This window comes from Phoca vitulina, unplaced genomic scaffold, assembly GCF_004348235.1.
Source record: "Phoca vitulina isolate PV1807 unplaced genomic scaffold, GSC_HSeal_1.0 scaffold49, whole genome shotgun sequence".
Taxonomy (NCBI): domain Eukaryota; kingdom Metazoa; phylum Chordata; class Mammalia; order Carnivora; family Phocidae; genus Phoca; species Phoca vitulina.
This window is the reverse complement of record NW_022589752.1, coordinates 7,131,961-7,150,145: the sequence shown is the minus strand read 5'-3', so window position 1 is coordinate 7,150,145 and position 18,185 is coordinate 7,131,961. Positions and strand designations below refer to the sequence as shown.

Genomic DNA, 18,185 nt, shown 5'->3' with positions numbered 1-18,185 from the left:
TTCATGAGATCCTTCATCAGAATCACAGAGCTTTATTGAGCACAGTGGGATGAGTTTGAGCCCACACTCACTGGATCTTCACCTGTAATTCTAGCTCTTCCTGATTTTAGCCTGATTCCTATCTCATTTTGCCATTAGGGGGCACCCTAATTTTGTTTTTCTAAGGTCCTATATTTTAAGAGGTTTCAATTTCAGAACTGCATTTTTAGGTAACTTTTTGAAAATTTGTTTACTCAAATTTCATCTTCACCGTAAAAGTGACCCTTTTTAGACCCAGGGTAAATTTAAGAGGAGAAAAAAGCCAATTAGTTTGAATAATCTTTAGAGATTTATTGGCCACATGGTGTCTATCACACTTGACTGTCAGGCAATATCCTTTCTGAGACTGACTCATAGAAGAAAACTTTTCCAAAGATTTTTTAATCTAATACTGCATCACCTTCTTCAGTCTCCAACGAGTTCTGCTCCTCAGGACGCCGTTAAAATCCACCTATTCCAAAGAGCAAGAGGAGAGTTTTGATACTATCTTTTTCCAGGACCTTGACCTCTCCTGTAATATTATAAGATATATAACACCAATAAGCTCAGCAATTTGCTTTGAAATTCTAAGGGTACCTAACTTTTTCCCATCAGTGAATTTGGTTCCCGTCAAGGAATCTCAAGCAATTAGTGTTGGGTAGAGGGACAGATGGAACATTGCAAGCTATTAGTTCTCCTTAAGATTAATATGAGTATCAGACCCTGTAATCCTCTTGCCAGTGCCCTTCAGCCAAAGATGCCAGGATCACACCATGGGGTGTCTCAGTAAGAGGGGGTTGAACTATTATAGGATTTGGGCTTTGGTTAGGTAATTTTGGAGAAGATCTAAGGAAGTGGACTTGGCTCTAGATTGGTTGCTGTTAGGAAGTGGAGCAATTTTATGATTGGGATCTCAATCATAGGGAAGCCTGACTTGAATAAAGGTAAGACTGCATTTGGTAAAGAAGTGGCAAGCCCTTATTTTAAGAGAGGTCGAAGTTTGGTATTTTGGTGGTTGCACATGACCTTGTTTTGGTCTCACCTTATAGGTTCAAAGAGTCCTTTCTGATGTTGCTGTTCTGTGAGATTGTTTATGTCCAGTAGGAGAACAACATGGTCTAGCTGTGAGTGCCAAACCTGTTTCTGAATATCAGGGGCTACTTTTCTCTTTCTTACTCTTTAGTATTCTTCCATCTAGCAACATTCAGAAGTGTCAAACGATTATAAATAAGACTAGTCATATTTTTATAATCAGCTTATATAAATCTCTATAAGAAGGAAGCTATCATTAGTTTGATAGTTTATACGATTTTATATATATAATTTCATTTCAGTGAAACATGCAATTTATATAAGCATTTTTAAACCATGGAACATGGATTCCCATTGCTAATCTCCCAGCTAGTGAATATGGAACCACATTAACCTTTCTTAATAAATTTTTTTATTCATGTAAGTGGAATTCATTAGTTTTTAAGTAGTTTTTAATTATTTGTGTATGTGTAAATGAAGTGGTCCCTAACACCCAAATAGTTTCCATTGCAACGCTTTTACAATATTTAAATGAAAATAAATTCATGGTCTTCTTTCATTTGCCCCGTGAATGTAAGACATCAGTAACCAGTAAACACTATATTAAATGTATAGTTTGAATTCATTCATTACCGAGCATGACCTAATGCGTTGGGCACACTGGAGACACAATGGTGAACAAGTCAGAAATGATCTCTGCCATCTTCTCTTGGAAAGACAGACAATAAATAAGAAAATGATAATATTATATAACGATAAATAATCAAATTATTCCTGCTTGTCAAAAGTAATCTGAAGGAGGTACGTTGCAGAGGAAGGGTACATTTCCTCAGTTCATTCAGCTGTCTGTTCAAATGTTGCATCTAAGGCCTGTATCACATGATGTAAGCAGGTCTCCACCATCTTTTCTTCTCGGCATTTATCATGACCTGACAGAGTATGTATTTGTCTATAATCTGTCTCCCTCCACCGGAATGAAAATTTCCTGAGAGCAGGACTTGATCTTGTATTCGTTGCTGTATCTCCAGCACGTGGGTAGAGCACTTCCTAACACTTTGTTAATATTCGATGAAAAAATAGGTGAGAAAATGGCCTTGAATGTGGAAAAAGCTTGGTAAGTTGGAGTAGTGTCAGGGGTCAGAGTGATTGGAGACTGAGCAAGGACAGACTGGAGCGAGGTGAGACGGAGGCTTTGCCCCTGTGCAGCTCGGGCTGTGGTAATGAGTTTGAATTTTGTTCCAATCCACTGGGAGCCTGTAAAAGGTGTTTGACAAGGGAGTAATTTGAAAGATGCTCTAGCTGCTGTGTCAGGAGTGAGTTTTTGGGTGACAGGGTGAAATCACAAGGCTCTTGTGTTATTCTAGACCTGCACTGTCCAGTCCAGGTTGTTATTTAAATTTAAATTAGTTAAAATGAAATAAAAGGTGGTATTGGCCATATTTAAGTGCTCAATTGCTGCATGTGGTGAGTGACTCCTGTAGTGGGCAGCCCTCATACAGAATGTTCCATCCTTGCAGAATGTTCTGTTGGTACTGTTTTCAACAATAGATACTAACTTATAAGAGGATGGCACCAATGGTGTGCAAGTGAAGTGGACAGATCTGGAGAGAGAACTAATAGAGTTTCCGGGAAGATTGCATATGGGATTAAATATGCAAATCAAGGATGACTGTGGTGTGAGAGGTTAGCATCTACAGAGATGGGGAATACCGGAGGGAGAGATAGATTTGTGGGGAGAGATCTGTTTGGGCCACTTTAAATTCTTAATGCTATGATACATCCAGGTTGAGTTGGCAGTAGGTAGCTACATGTTGAACTCTTGAGCTAGAGGAAAAGTTTGGGCTGGAGATAAAAATTTGAGGATTATCAGCTGCATCAGATTTCTTCTAGTTATCCTCTCTTGGACATCATCGAGATCCACTATCACTCTCATCAGTTTCAAACATGTTCTAGTCTTACCCATCATTTAAAACAAAATAGAACAAGAAATGTAGCGATTGCTCCATTTCTCTGCCTCCCTTTATGGCAAAATCTCTCACTTTCTTAGAAGCTGCTGGATTTAGAAAGTTTATGGGATTGAGGACTAGAAGGTCATGATGAGACCAAACAATTATAGTAGAGAAACACTAATGAGTTGGAGAGATAGGAGGTGGTGATTTAAAAAGCAGGATGTTTGCAATTGAAATTTCAGAGGTATCAAATGACACCATTTCAGAGCTCTGTTTGTAAAGAATTACAAGGAAAAGGAACCCGTTCCCTTGCATCAGATTTAGTGTTGGCACTTCGTGGGCATGCGCTAGCTCAGTCTCGCAGATCTTCAGTCACTGTCTAATCTGGCTGTAGCTCCTGCCCTACTGGTTATTAAATACTAACCTTGGTAAAGCAACCCTTTTAAGGAACCCTGACGCAAACATAGAGCACAATGACCAGGATGCTGAAGGGCCTGGGCACTTGGAAGTGTTTACCTTGGAGAAGAGAAAAGACAGAAGGATCATAATTCTTCCTTTCAAATATTTATGGAATTCTCAGAGACTCTCAGGCCAAATATGAAATTTGTTCTGCCTAATAATATCTAATAGTTATTGAACATTTACCATTATTCAGGCACAGTCCTAAGAATGTATAACTCTCTTAATTTTCTTAACTATCCTGTAGAGGTAGGTTACATTTATCCTCATTTTACTTATTTTTTTAAATTTTCTTAAAAAAGTTTATTTATTTGACAGAGAGAACACAAACAGGGGGAGTGGCAGGCAGAGGAAGAGGGAGAGGCAGACTCTCCACTGAGCAGGGAGCCGGACGGATGCGGGGCTCCGTCCCAGGACCCTGGGATCATGACCTGAGCCGAAGGCAGACGCTTAACCGACTAAGCCACCCAGACGTCCCTCTCATTTTAAATATAAAGAAACCAAGTCACAAAAAGATTGAGCAACTTGTTCCCAGGGACATAACTAATAAGTAGAGAAAGTGGGCTTCAAACCCATGCACTCTGATTCAGACACTACACCAACCATGTGACAGTCGTTCCATTGATACTTTTTGATTCAACATGAAGAACAGTCTAGCAACTAGAACTGTTCAAAAAGAGAAAATGCTCATAAGTTCCATGTAATATCTTCAACATTATGTCCAGGGTTATTTTAGAACAAACTCAGTGTCAGATGAAAGATGGAACTAAATGATCTCTAAGATCCTATATTGGCACTATTCCCAGGCACCCATTTTAAACCTACACATTTTGTAAATGTGTTGTCTATATTTCTAAGTTCTAAATAGAAATACCGTATTTGACAGAACCAAGGATAAAACTATTTTCATACCATTAAGACCTTCCCTCCAGCTTAATATTGTATGATTATTTAATCAGCTGTGAAACTTCCTAGCCACTTAATTATCCACTTACATTTTATATCTGTTCACAGGATATCATAAGATACTTTATTAAGTGCTTCATTGCAATCATGATTCATTAAGTTTATCTCCTTCCCCCCTAGCCACCACCTAATTAGCTCTTTCAACAAAAATTAATTAGGTTACTTGAATGTGACACGTTAAGGATCCCATGCTGGCTTCTTGTGACCATTGATTCTTTTTCCAAGTGTTCAAAAACTGTCCAGTAATTTGCCAAAGTTTCTTTTTTATTTAACACACACTTATAATAATTTACAAATACCAATTTATAAAATCCCATTTGAACATAATTTTTATCTCCATTATACAGATGAGAAAATTGAGGCAGAGAGTGAGACAGATTAAACGAATTGCCCAGGGCCACATAGTAAATTGCAGAGCTAGTGGAAACCTGCAGTTTGGCTATAGAACCTGATAGAATCTGTGCCTGTAAGCATGAAGCTATGCTCTTTCACTGACGTACAATCTTGGAAATCCTCTACTTTCTTTGTTTTCTCTGACTTCTACCCATCTTCCCTCACCCCCAAATCTTTTTAAAAAATTTTCTAAGCAGTAACCTATTCCCATTTACATTATTTTAAAACTTCTGGCATGTTTGTTGACTCTATCCAGAGTCCTTTTCCTTGACATGGTGCATCCCAGTTCCCCATCATATCCAGTTCACCAGACAGATTCTTCAAAGATAAGAAGGATGTAGAGGTTCACTCTTCCCCATTCCCTATCTTTCTGTGTCAGATTGTTGAGATAACATTATCTTTAAGACAAATCAATAATGTATCACTGTTTTGAGAGAACTGAAATTACAGCATGTACAGGTAAATTACAGCAGATATCCTATCACTGTCAGGACCACCTTTTTTTTTTTTTTAAGATTTTATTTATTTGACAGAGAGACAGCGAGAGCAGGAACACAAGCAGGGGGAGTGGGAGAGGGAGAAGCAGGCTCCCCGTGGAGCAGGGAGCCCGATGTGGGGCTTGATCCCAGGACCCTGGGATCATGACCTGAGCTGAAGGCAGATGCTTAACGACTGAGCCACCCAGGCGCCCTCAGGACCACCTTTGAACAACTTGTATTTCTGAATTAGGAAAGGATCGTCATTAGTCTGCATTTGGGCAGCCTGAGTGTCTTAGCCAGTTTGGGCCACTATAACAAAAATACTAGACACAGGCGGCTTAAACAGCAAGCATTTATTTCTCACGGTTCTGGAGGCTTGGAAGTCCAAGACTTGGTGTCTGGTAAGAGCTCACTTCTGATTCATAGTTGTCTTTTTTGCTCTGTCCTCACATGGCAAAAAAGGAGTGAGAGAGTTCTCTGGGTCTCCTTTATCAGGGCACTAGTTCTTGGGGCACCTGAGTGGCTCAGTTGCTGGGCGTCTGCCTTCAGCTCAGGTCATGATCCCAGGGTCCTGGGATCAAGTCCCGCATCAGGCTCCCTGCTTGGTGGGAAGTCTGCTTCTTTCTCTCCCTCTCCCTGCTGCTCCCCCTGCTTGTGCATGCTCTCTTTCTCTCTCTGTCAAATAAATAAATAAATAAAATCTTAAAAAAAACAAAATAACTGAGGGCACTAGTTCCATTCATGAAGTCTCCACCCTTGTGACCATTTCCCAGAGGCCCCGCCTCCTAATACCATCACATTTGGGATTAGGATTTCAACCCATGAAATTGTGGGTGGGGTGGGGGTGGGGCACAAACATTCAGAACACTGTCCTATTACTTTTGTTTCTCTGCCCATTTGCCTTCACCAACAAGCCTCTTTTCTCATCCTTATGATCACAGATTGCCATAGAGTTGTATGTCATTTCATAGCAAATGCTAGCCCACTCTTTTCCCTCTAATCATTCAAAATCTGTACCCTTCCATGGTTGCAGTCAAATCATGGATGCCATTCCACAAATCTTGATTTTACATTATCGATAATCATTCCTTTGCTAATATTAACAGTTTGGAATTTAATGTCCCCTCCTAGCCCTCTTTTATCTATGTTACTGCACAGGAGAAATATTTTAATTACTATGTATACCTCACATTGCAGCTCATTTATGTGGTTCCAAGAAAGAATTTGTCTTGATATCCAGTGGTGCTTACCTGACCATGAATTTTAAGACTGATAAGTCTGTGGGAGAAAGAGGTTTTAAACTTATTTTGGAAGATATAGGTCAGAAGCATTCACAAAAAAGTAATATGGGAACCCAACTGCCTATCAATGGTAAGTATTTTAAAATATTTATTAAAGCAGATACCATACATGTCAAAGTAGAACCTGTGGAACACTGGTTTGAGAGTCCCTGGTAGTTACCCTGCTTTAATTCTCAAAACAGGATAACTTCATTTCAGACCATTCTTTAAGGCACAAGACCTTGGTAGGTTATTTTTTTTTTTATTTTTTTAAGATTTTATTTATTTGAGAGAGGAGCAAGAGAGAGCATGAGCTGGGGGGAGAGGCAGAGGGAGAGGGAGAAGCAGCCTCCCACTGAGCAGGGAGCCTGATGCAGGGCTCGATCCCAGGACTCTGAGATCATGACCTGAGCTGAAGGAAGATGCTTAACTGACTGAGCCACCCAGGCGCCCCATCTTGGTAGTTTAGATGGACCATTTGAGGTAATAGTTAATCGGGGTGTATGCATGTGGTTGTGTGTGTGTGTGTGTGTGTTATTTTACTTAAGAAATAATGATAAACATAAAAGGCAGCTGCTATTTAAAAAAAAAATCTAGTGGGGACATTGAGGCTGAAACAAAGGTAGAGTTCAGTGTGTTTCCATGTCTCGGTTACCATCTCTCTTTTATTAAATAACAACTCCCAAATCCCCAAAAAGACACTCCCCCCAAAAAAGAATATTTTAGCTGAATGCATACTAATGACTCTGCATAAAATAGAAACACATGTTATGACTTTTCTGTTTATCGAATCTACTTTAAGCCAGAACTTCATTGGTTGTGTTTAAGAGTAAAAAAACAAATAAATCTGTTATTAGGAGATTCTCTTGATTGGAGTGTAATTCTAGGAAGAATTCTAATAACATCCAATACAAAGTTCTTTTTGATGTCACTTTGTCTTTTGTAAGATGGGGGAATGAATGAGTTCTAGAAGAGTCCTTGATTTGAGCCATAGACTAATGAAACACATCATCATATAGGTGTGATTTTTTTTTTAATTGGGTAAGGAGTGCTCAACTACTGACCCTTCTTCTGTCTCCATTGTTCTTCTTTTAAAAAAGATATATTTATTTATTTTTTAGAGCGCATGAGCAGGGGTAGGGACAGAGGGAGAGAGAGAATCCTCAAGCGGACTCCCGCTGAGCATGGAGCCTGTTACAAGGCTCGATCCCAGGACCCTGAGATCATGACCTGAGGTGAAATCAAAAGTCAGATGCTTAACTGACTGCACCACCCAGGCACCCCGTCTCCATTGCTTTTATCTTTCCATCTCTGCATCTCTAAACTGACCCTTCATTTGCATGGTAAAAATATTTAGGCTGCTTCATTTCCTCTTTTAAGCATTTGTTGTTGTTTTTTTTTTTTTAGAAGTAAGTTGAAAAAACAATTGAATACTAATAAAATATTGCTGTTATGCATGTGTACGAACAGCCCACAGGTCTAAGAGTTACCACATACACAGATTAAAATGCAGTAAAAACATGCAGTAAGGCAGTAAACCTTAAAGTATAAAACATGTTGAATAGATAACTTTGTGGGGTTTTTTATTTCTATGATCTAGGATAGTCTTAATTTTGAAGAGTTCGCATATTTTTTTGACATATATATCCAAAAGGAGGAGGGAATCCATGTTTTATACATATCTGAAGAGAAAGTAGAAATGAATTTTGATACAAGTATTGAATAAACAAATCCACCCTGCTAGAAACTTTGTTTTAAATAGATTTCTGGTGTAAAAAATCTCAAGCAAAACATTTAAAAAATGAGCATATCTTATAATTCCCAAATTATAAGCTATGAGGAAGCTTATTTAATTTTCTTCATATTTCAGGATATACTTGAATAAGTCTCTTGTTTTTAATTCCCTGGTGCAGTTCTTTCTAAATCTGAGAATGAAGTAAATACATTACTAGAAATTTTCCTTATGTTTTTCCTTTCTATATAAATTGTACTTGGAATACATGTAGTATGAAGTCTTTTGATATGTCTAGATGTGTTATACTGGGATCACACAAATAATGCCAAAGAAAGAACAATGTCCAGTAATTTCATGATTAAGTGCAATATTTTAAAAATCAGTTTCTGTTCTGATTTGTCTAAAGAGGTATGTATTAATGCTTCAGGTAACTTTATTGATTTTTGTTCATTTTAAAAGCAATGGAAGAAAAGAGAAATCTCCTCTGTGGCTAAGAATCCTAGTTTTGAAACTACAAAAGAAATAAATCCCTCCATTCTGAGATTTTAATAGACTTTGATAAGTATTTCTAATGTTTTGTTGTTACTTTTCTCAGAGATAACCGTAGAAAGCAATACTGGAAAACAGCCAACCCAAGACACATGTGGAATTCCAGTTGTTGACCCATTTCTAATGCAAGGGTCTGAGAGAAACACACAGGTGTTGCCCGCTGAGCGTGGGGAGCCCCGGATGGTGGGTGGCCATGCGGCACCTGCCAAGTCATGGCCCTGGCTCGTCAGCCTACAGCACCAAGGCCAACATTTCTGTGGAGGTGCTCTGATCGCAAAGCAGTGGGTCCTGACAGCGGCGCACTGTAACTTTAGGTGTGTGCCCGTGCGGGGCGGCGGGGGGGTGCCCGAGCTGGGTGTACTCCTGCTCTCCCCACAGCACAGGAAACATTAAGCTCCCACCCATACAGTCCCTACCTCGCAAATGAATGGATGTGCTCAGACCACGACACGTCGTGCTTCTCTAACACATTTACTACTGATAACTTTTAATTTTAAAAGGTGTTAAAGTTAACTTCTCAGTGTAATTTACTTAATATAAGTAACAATAGTCCCCTCTTTCCTTATCTATAAAATGGAGGTAATATCTTAACATGTTTGCAATCAGTGTCTTAACCCCTTACCTAGAGCACAGGAGTTGCTCAAATGTGAATTCCTGTCCTTCTTGCTCTACTCTACTGACTACTGATCATCCTACCCACTCTCAAAATAAGTATCCACTTTCAAAGAATTTTAAAGAATGTCCTTTAAAAGAAACACTTAAGCAAATTGTATCTGAATCTTGGTCTCAATGTGATACAGAGATATCTGAAAACTCCTTCCTCAGAGAAGTTTTAGGCTGGTGTTTTTAATACCGGCCTCCCAAAGTAGCGATGGCCCATAGTTAAATGTTTTGGGGCTGCTAAAGTAGGCTTTCTAATAAAAGTACCTGCTCCAATAACTTGGTGGACAGGAACCTTCAAGGAATCAAAAACTCCTTTTCTCTACCATTCCCCAACTCCTTTGATATAGAGAAATCACAAGAAGTTCTCCTTATTAAGGCAGTTTTCAGACTTGCATGTTCTCAAAATTACCTGGAGAGTTTGCTATGAAATCTTAGAATCTTAATTCTGAATTTTGACTTAATGAGTTATGTCTGGGATCCTGCATTTTTAATGCACTGCCAGATTTAATGCATGTAGTTCCTGGACATTTTTTTGAGAAACACTGTATTAGGGAATAGAGTAACTATAACTTTCAGAATAGGTTTCAGTGACTATTATATAAGTATGTCATATAATGTGTAATATTATGATTGTAATAATACATAGAATCATTACCCTGAGGCATCATGAATCTTGTTAAGAAACACTAAATCATTTTTTTTTTTTTTGATGTTATGAAGGCAAGAAAGTAGATACCTTAATTTTTCTCAAGGATCAAATTAATAAGAAACCTCCATTTTCTAGAAATTCAAGATAATACAGATTTTAATGTAGATGGGAGATGTTAGAGAATGTACTTTTAGTAATTTTGAAAAAGTATGACCTCATTAAAAGTGGTATCTATCTCCCCCATTCCTTTTTCCTATGACAAGTACTATCACAGATGGCCTGGTAATAGGAAGAAGTTCCCTCTCAAACACGGGAAATAGTGATTTGATACCAGTGAAAGCTGTATACACTCACCCTGGCTTCGCACAGTTCCCTCCTACTGATGATCTATCCTTGCTGCAGCTGGAGAAACCTGTCCAACTAGGTCAGTGTGGATAACTCTGCTCCATATTTGCAAGCTTTGCCATGTGGTTTTTATCTTCCATCTTGCTTAGAAGTGCTGTATGTACTTTTGAAAGTCGCGATTTCAAAACTTTCTGATATTCTAAGCTACCTTCCCTCAAAACTGAAGCACCTGCCCAAACATTTTACTTTTATATGTCTTTAATTGGTGCGGTCTAGAGAAGATTTCAAAGAAATATGTTTTTAACCTTGTCCTATTTATTCTGAGACTCACTGTTAGGTGAGGTTTACCCAAATACTTAAAACAGCAGTTTGACCCATCAGATGTTCAATTGTCTGTACCTTTATTGCTTAGTAAAATCTTGTTCTTTTTTAATGTTTATTTAAACCACAGCTGATGTGAACACATAGTGAGGAATTGTAGCCATGTGATCTTGGGCGGGTTATGTAACTTCTCTGAGCCTCAGCTTGATCATTTGTAGAAAGGGAAAAACAATAACCCTCCTAGCTACTTAGCAGGGGTGCACTTTCAATGAGAAAGTAAATGGGGGGGGGAGAGTGGAACTAAGATCTGTGGACAGTGCCCACTTTCACACTTGCACCTTTCCATGGATTCCTAGGGCTCTGGGACAGTGTCCCTGCTTTCTTCCAACTCTCTCCTGTGTTTCTGCCTTCTTCAGCTGTGCTCCTGCCAATAGCCTCACTTCCCTTTTTAATGTCTTTTCAGTGGATCCATCCTGCAAACTCCAGTCCTGGTTCAGCCCACAATTTGCTTTCTGGGCTTTTGTAAGTGAGTCAGTGAGAGCATCTAGAACAGGGCTGCTTTACCTTGGCTATGTATTATAATCCCCTGGGTTGCTTAAAACAAAACTGTAGACCAGGATGCAATTTGGACCAATTAATCACAGTCTCAGAAGTGGATACGTGGCATCAGTATGTTTTCCCTTTATTTTGCTTATTAAATTATTTTAGTTAAACTTTTTTATGTTGAGATAATCATAGATATCCAAGCAGTTGTAGGAAATACAGATACACCGATATACTTTCTCCCCTTTTTTCACCAATGGAAACATCTTGCAGGGTATTGACACTGATACAGTGGAGATGCAGGACGCTTCTATCACCACAAGTGATTCTCTTGCCCTTTTCTAGCAATACTCCCTTCCTCCTCCCCCACCAGACCTCTGGCAACCAGGAATCTGTTCTCTGTTTCTATAATTTTGTCATTTCAAGAATGTTATATAAATGGAATTACAGTCTTGTAGACATTGGGGATTAACTTTTTTCACTCAGCGTAATGCCCTGGAGATTTATTCATATTGTTCCATGTATCAATAGTTCATTCCTTTTCACTGCTGAGTAGAGTTCCATGATATGGATGTTTAACTGTTCATAAATGAAGAACATCTGGGTTGTTTCCAGCTTTTGGATATTCCAGATAAAGCTCCCCTGAGCATTTATGTATACGTTTTTTTTTTTTTTTTAAATTTTATTTATTCATGAGAGACAGAGAGAGGCAGAGGGAGAAGCAGGCTCCTCAATCCCAGGACTCTGCGATCATGATCTGAGCCGAAGGCAGACGCTTAACCGACTGAGCCACTCAGGTGCCCTGTGTATAGGTTTTGTGTAAATAAAATTGAACAGGAGTTTTCATTTCTGTGGGATAAATGCCCGAGAGTGTAAGTGCCAGGTCATAGAGTAGGTGCGTTTCAGTTTTATACGAAATTCCCAAACTGTTTTTCTGGAGTCATAGTACCATTGTATATTCCACCAGAGTTGTAGGAGTGATCTGGTTTCTCTGCATCTTCATGAGCACTTGCTCTTGTCACTATTTTTTTTTAAGGCATTCTGATAGGTATATAGTGATACCCTATTGCAATTTTAATTTGTATTTCCTTAATGGCTAATAATATTGAATATATATTAATGTGCCTATTTGCCATTTTTAAAAAACCCTTTAGTGAAATGTCTCTTCATAGATTTGTCAATTTTCTAATTGGATGGTTTTTCATATTGTGGAGCTGAAGAATTCTTTATATATTCTAGATACTACTGCTTTGTCAGATACGTGGTTAGCAAACATTTTCTTCCAGTCTATAGATCGTCTCCCAGTCTGTAGACCCTTCTACAGGGTCTTCCACAAAGCAAAGATTTTAATTTTGATGAAGCCCAGTTTCTCCATTTTCCTTTTTATGGATTTTGCTTCAGGTGTCAAGTCTAAGAACTCTTTGCCTAGCCTTAGATGCTGAAATTTTTTTCCTATTTCTCTAAAAGTTTTCTATTTTATATTTAACTTCATAATCCATTTTTAGTTAATTTTTGTATAAGGTTTAAGGTTTTGGTCAAGGTTCTTTTTCCTCCCCCAGGATGTCCAGTTGTGCGAGCAACATCTGTTGAAAAGGCTGTCTTTCCTCCATTGAGTTGCTTTTGTGCCTTTGTGAAAAATCAGCTGAGCATATTTGTATGGGTCTATTTCTGGGATCTCTATTCTATCAATCTATGCCTTTTCCCATTCTCCAGTACCACACTGTCTTGATTACTGTAGCTATATAATAGGGTTTATATTAAAAAGTGATTCCTCTCAACTTATTCTTTTTCAAGATTGCTTTAGCAGTTCTGAGCCCTGTACCTTTTCATGTAAATGTTAAAATAATGTGTCTACAACACTTCCTGTGATTTTAATAGGAATTACATTAAGCCTATAGATCACTTGAGGGAGAACTGACATCTTTACTATGTTGAATCTTTCAAATCACGAACACAATATATTTCTCTACTTATTTAGGTCTTGTTTGATTTCTTTCGCCAGAATATTGCCATTTTTAGTGCACAGATCCTGTATATGTTTTGCTAAGTATATACATATCTAAGCATTGCATTTTCTTCACAGTGATTATAAATAGTGTTGTTTTTAATTTTAAATTCTACATGAAATGTGATTGATATCTGTATATTGGTCTTGTATCCTGGATTTTGCTGAATCTAGACCAGTATTTTATAAACTACCCCTGGAAATTTCAATGTGCAGCCAAAACTGAGAACCACTGTTCTAGAAAAAGACCACTGGTGAGGTTTGGGTGCCCTTAAAAACTTACGGTTTTCAGTTTCAGTACCATTCTGCAATCCTTGTGTGCATGTTTCTTCTTTCCAGTAGCCACAATAGTCATTACAAACATTCCCTTTTTTCAGCCCTTCTGAATTTACCCTTTATCCTGCCCCCCCCCTTTTTTTTTTCTGGTCTCCAAGGATCTTGCTTTCCACTCAGCACCACCTGATGTCAACACCAACATGAACCTTTCTGTTCCTCTTTCCCTAAATACTGAGTTAGCTTACCTAATCTGTACCCATTCATTTCTATTCAGTGGTCAGAGTGAGAAGTATCCTTTTTCCCATTAGAAACAATACAATTTCTACCTATGATTTTCATCCTCACCACCTCACCATGGCCATCATGTGAACATTTGGCCTATTTTTTTCCTGTCTTTTTATACTACTCTATGTGTACTTAAATAATTGTAATATACCTATTATGAATTTTATCCTGATTTTTTCACTTATCAGCATTGCTTCATATTATTAAAATTTCCTTTAAAATGTAATTGTAATGGCTACATAGTAGCCTTTCCACAATTCTTATAAATAGGTTGTTTCTTTTTTTTTTTTTTAATTTAAATAATGCTGGATTAACTATCCTTATGCATATGTTTTTCCAGGTCTAAGATTGCCTTAAAATAAATTTCCCAGAAGTAGAATTGTTAGGTTTAGGGCATAACTATTTTCAAGATTCCTGACAGACATCTAGATTATAAACACAGCTGGGAAGAGTGCAAGTCGATACATCCTTTTTTTTTTTTTTTTTTTTTTTTTTTTAAAAAAGTGAAAGTCGTTTTATTTTTTTTTTTTTTTTTTTTTTTTTTGTCCAAAATGAGGCAATTTGGCAATATCTGTTAATTTTTTTGCCTCCTGCTCCAGCAATCCTATTTTCTACAAATACGAGCACTAATGCATGGATTGATGGTCTAGGATGCTTGATGCAGCTCTTAAGGGGAAACAAAATTAAATAGTCTAAATGTTTGCCAGGGGGATTTAACAAATTGTAGTACATTCATTATCTAAATACTGTGTGCTATTAAAAAAATGATCCGGGAGGTCTATATGCAAGGATAGAAATGATATGACCATAATCTAGTAAATGAAAAAAAAAAAAAAAAACCAGAATAAGAAAAACGGCTGATTAAAAAAAAAAAAATGTTGGTAGAGGGAAAATATTTTAGCTCAAGGAAATTTGGCAGGAAATGATATGATATAGCAATGATTATCTGTGAAGGTAGCATAACAAGATTTGGAATCAGTTGGAATGTGTGTAGAGAGGAGAGTAGGAAAATAACAAAAAGTTACAGAGCTTTATGTGATTTTATTAAGAGACAGCAGTAAAAAAATAAAGAACAAATCATTGAAATAAATGGTCTAGGACAGCAGATATGTTGAAACATGTTAAGTGCGTAAAAGTCTGGATAAAACTGAAGTCAAACAGCATGGGAAAGCAAACACAGGAGCACTGCATTCAGAGTGTGTGTGTGTGTAGTGTATATACAGAGACATACACATAAACCCACAATATTTATATATATACAAATTTTGGTGGTACGAAAAATGTGAATGTTTATAGATCAATGTATTTTATAATACACCTGCAAAGAAACAATTAGATATAAAAACACGAGCTGTAAAAAAACTTTAAAGTTTACATTGCTACAAATGTGGTTTTCTCCATTCCTCATGTAACACGGTTGAAGAGAAAAGATTATTATATTCTTCTGCACTGTCGTCTCAGATTCAACAAGGTGATGTCCTAAAAATTAGGCATATGGACAGAAAGGCAGATGCATTTTAAAAATGGTTAGTGGATGAGAAACCATCTCTATGCAGGGCATGTGCTTGTATTGTCCTAGGAAGAAATGGTAATACCTGGAACGAAGTGGTTACCTGTGAACTGAGATGATCCTTTCTGAGTAATTAATAGGTGGTACCTTCTGTATTAAACTACCGGGTTAAAACGGGTACTATCATGTCAAAATAGTTATTTTTAGAGCCATCGTGGAAGAGAAGCAATATAGATAATATCAATCCTATGGACTAAATGGTATTTGTCTTTTTCTCATTCTAGGGGAGTTTGTATCTGTAATCTGTTTGCCAGGGAAAGATGATAAAATAAACTTATTTTCCAAATGTCTGACTGCTGGATGGGGAATAACTGAACCACATCGTGAGTACATTCACTGCCTCTTCTAAGATTAGAATCCAAACAAATACTTGTCAAGTCTGAGTATACTCTTTGCTCATTTTCAGTTTTTCTGTGTCTTTAATAGGAATGATAGTAGAAAAAGTCTTTTTCATAATGGATCTAAAGGTGACTACTTGGGTTTTAGGACATCATATTCAATAATACTAGTTCACTGATACGAGTTCATGGATACTTGTAAAAACTTGTGTTGGAGAATATCTAGTGGTTTTTTTGCCTAATAAATATTTGTATATAATTTTTACCTAATAAATATTTATATGTAATCACTCCCCAGTTGCACTGTGAACACACACACACTTGCTTTCACAACAGTATAGGTGCCGCTACAGTGAAAATCTCTTCTTAAGGTTATGAGCCTATTTCCAAAGATGTGAGGCATTTTTCTGAAATGAAAGGCTGGTATAAATGGTAAAGTTTATCTGAAAGTAGTCTACATAGAGGTCAAACCCGTGACTCTGGTCTCATTTCCACCATATTCTACAACTGAGTTAACAAGTTGCAAATATCCAATAAAATAAAGAGTAAGTCAGAATGCAATTTCAGTTGTCACCTCCAGTGTCACCACTTAAATGTGAAGTCAAGTCAAAAGAATAAGAGCACCGTGAAACCAATGAAATCTAGACTTAACATGTAAAACATGAAATGCATTGTTTGCTTTATCAACTGATTTGGGTGCAGACTTCCTTCTTCCTTCTCTATAGTGGTGTCCTCTTTCTATCTTCTTAGGACTGTACTAAAGACAGAAGAACCCACATGGAGTGTCCTTTGTTATTCCTGTTGTATAAGCTACCATGGAGTAATACTAATTTTTTACAAACCACCTAACATCATTACAGTGCCGAGAGGGGAGAATGGGTGGGATGACCCTCAGAATCTGTCTGTTTGGGGGGCTATTTTTGTTGTATCCTATACAAGCATTTGCCTAGGTTATATGTTTTATTCTTTTTCTACTAGAAGATGAATTTTCTAAAACTGTGCAGGAGGCCATGGTACCACTGATCAGCAGTACATCTTGTCGAAGCTACTGGGGACTGGATGTTAAAAACACCAACATATGTGGAGGGGCTGTGGGCTCATCCTCGTGCATGGTAATTCCAGGATGCATTGATGAATGTGGTTTTCTTCTCAGTGTGTCTCATCAATGGGTGTTTGCTGACCATAAAGAGGTATAAATATATGCTAGTTTTAAAATGAAAAGTGAGAAGAATAAGTACATTGCTAAGCTGACGTACTGTCATTGCAAATTTGATACTTGAAGTGAACACAGTTCTCAAAAGGAATTGCTCGTTCATTTGCTTGGTTGACCATGTGAAATTGATGATGTTCAGCTGTTTTTGACCTATAAAAATAATTTATTATGGCTCACCTTCACAGCTGAATCAGGCAGTTTAAAGAATCTACTTCTAGTAGCATTGAAAATATAAAGATATTTTCATGTAACTCAAAACCGTCATTTAGTCATTGATATTTAGTAGATGCTTGAAACTTTCTGCAAGGCACAGTCTGTTGTCAGCATTAAATGACTGTGTTAAATGTACCTTTTAGCCACCCTTTGAAAATATAGATTTTGATCTGAGTCAGAGATCTGTAACCTCCGCCAACTGCCTAGTTCCCTCTGCTGTTGTGAGCAGAAATCAGAGATGAGGGAATGACTTCGGCACTGTCTGATCACCTCTGCAGTGGGGGTTAGCATTGACCATGAATCAAGCAACCAGGAGAACTTCTCTTTCTGCGGGTTGCAGGGAGATTCTGGAGGACCGCTGCAGTGTGCCCACGACGGACAGTACGAGCTCATCGGTATCGTGAGCTGGGGCAGCAGTAACTGCCAGCCTAGCGCACCCACGGTCTTTGCCAGAGTTTCTGCCTACAGGGACTGGATCGCATCTGTCACTGGAGGAGAAGCGTGACCGCTGCAAGAGTAGCCTGGTGCGATTGTGTTCATAAATGTGGAAGGAAGTCCCTAGCAGTATACCTGAAAAATAAGGCTCTTGTCAGTGCCAAAGACTCCGTGTCACTTGGATTTGGTGTGCACATACGTCTAGGATTAAACACTGAACACAGAAAGCTAATGTTGATTCATGCCTCCTGGGAATGTATAACCTGAAATGTCATTAAATTTATATTTAGTGTACCATGTATATGTCATTATTTGAATACCATCATATACACTGTTACTCTTTTCTGGTTTGGTAAACATTAGAAGATAGGAAGTGAAATGTTATTCAGTCCATATAATTCTTAGTTTCACTCACACGGAAGAGTGCCCTGAGCACAGAAAGGAAAGGTCCCTCTACGTCTCAGAGTTT

General features: G+C 37.9%; 1 protein-coding gene across 1 annotated transcript in view; it reads left to right on the top strand.

Moving 5' to 3' along the window:
• The window catches only part of OVCH1 (ovochymase 1), a 74,327-nt gene extending 56,360 nt beyond the window's left edge, over positions 1–17,967 (top strand). Inside the window, exons 28-33 of the mRNA XM_032432701.1 lie at positions 6,494–6,667; positions 8,907–9,174; positions 10,436–10,596; positions 15,742–15,840; positions 16,834–16,967; positions 17,622–17,967. Of these exons, the coding sequence (XP_032288592.1) occupies positions 6,494–6,667; positions 8,907–9,174; positions 10,436–10,596; positions 15,742–15,840; positions 16,834–16,967; positions 17,622–17,786 (1,001 nt within the window). The 3' untranslated portion in view covers positions 17,787–17,967. The remainder of the gene's footprint in view (positions 1–6,493; positions 6,668–8,906; positions 9,175–10,435; positions 10,597–15,741; positions 15,841–16,833; positions 16,968–17,621) is intronic.
• The last annotated feature ends 218 nt before the right edge of the window (positions 17,968–18,185 follow it).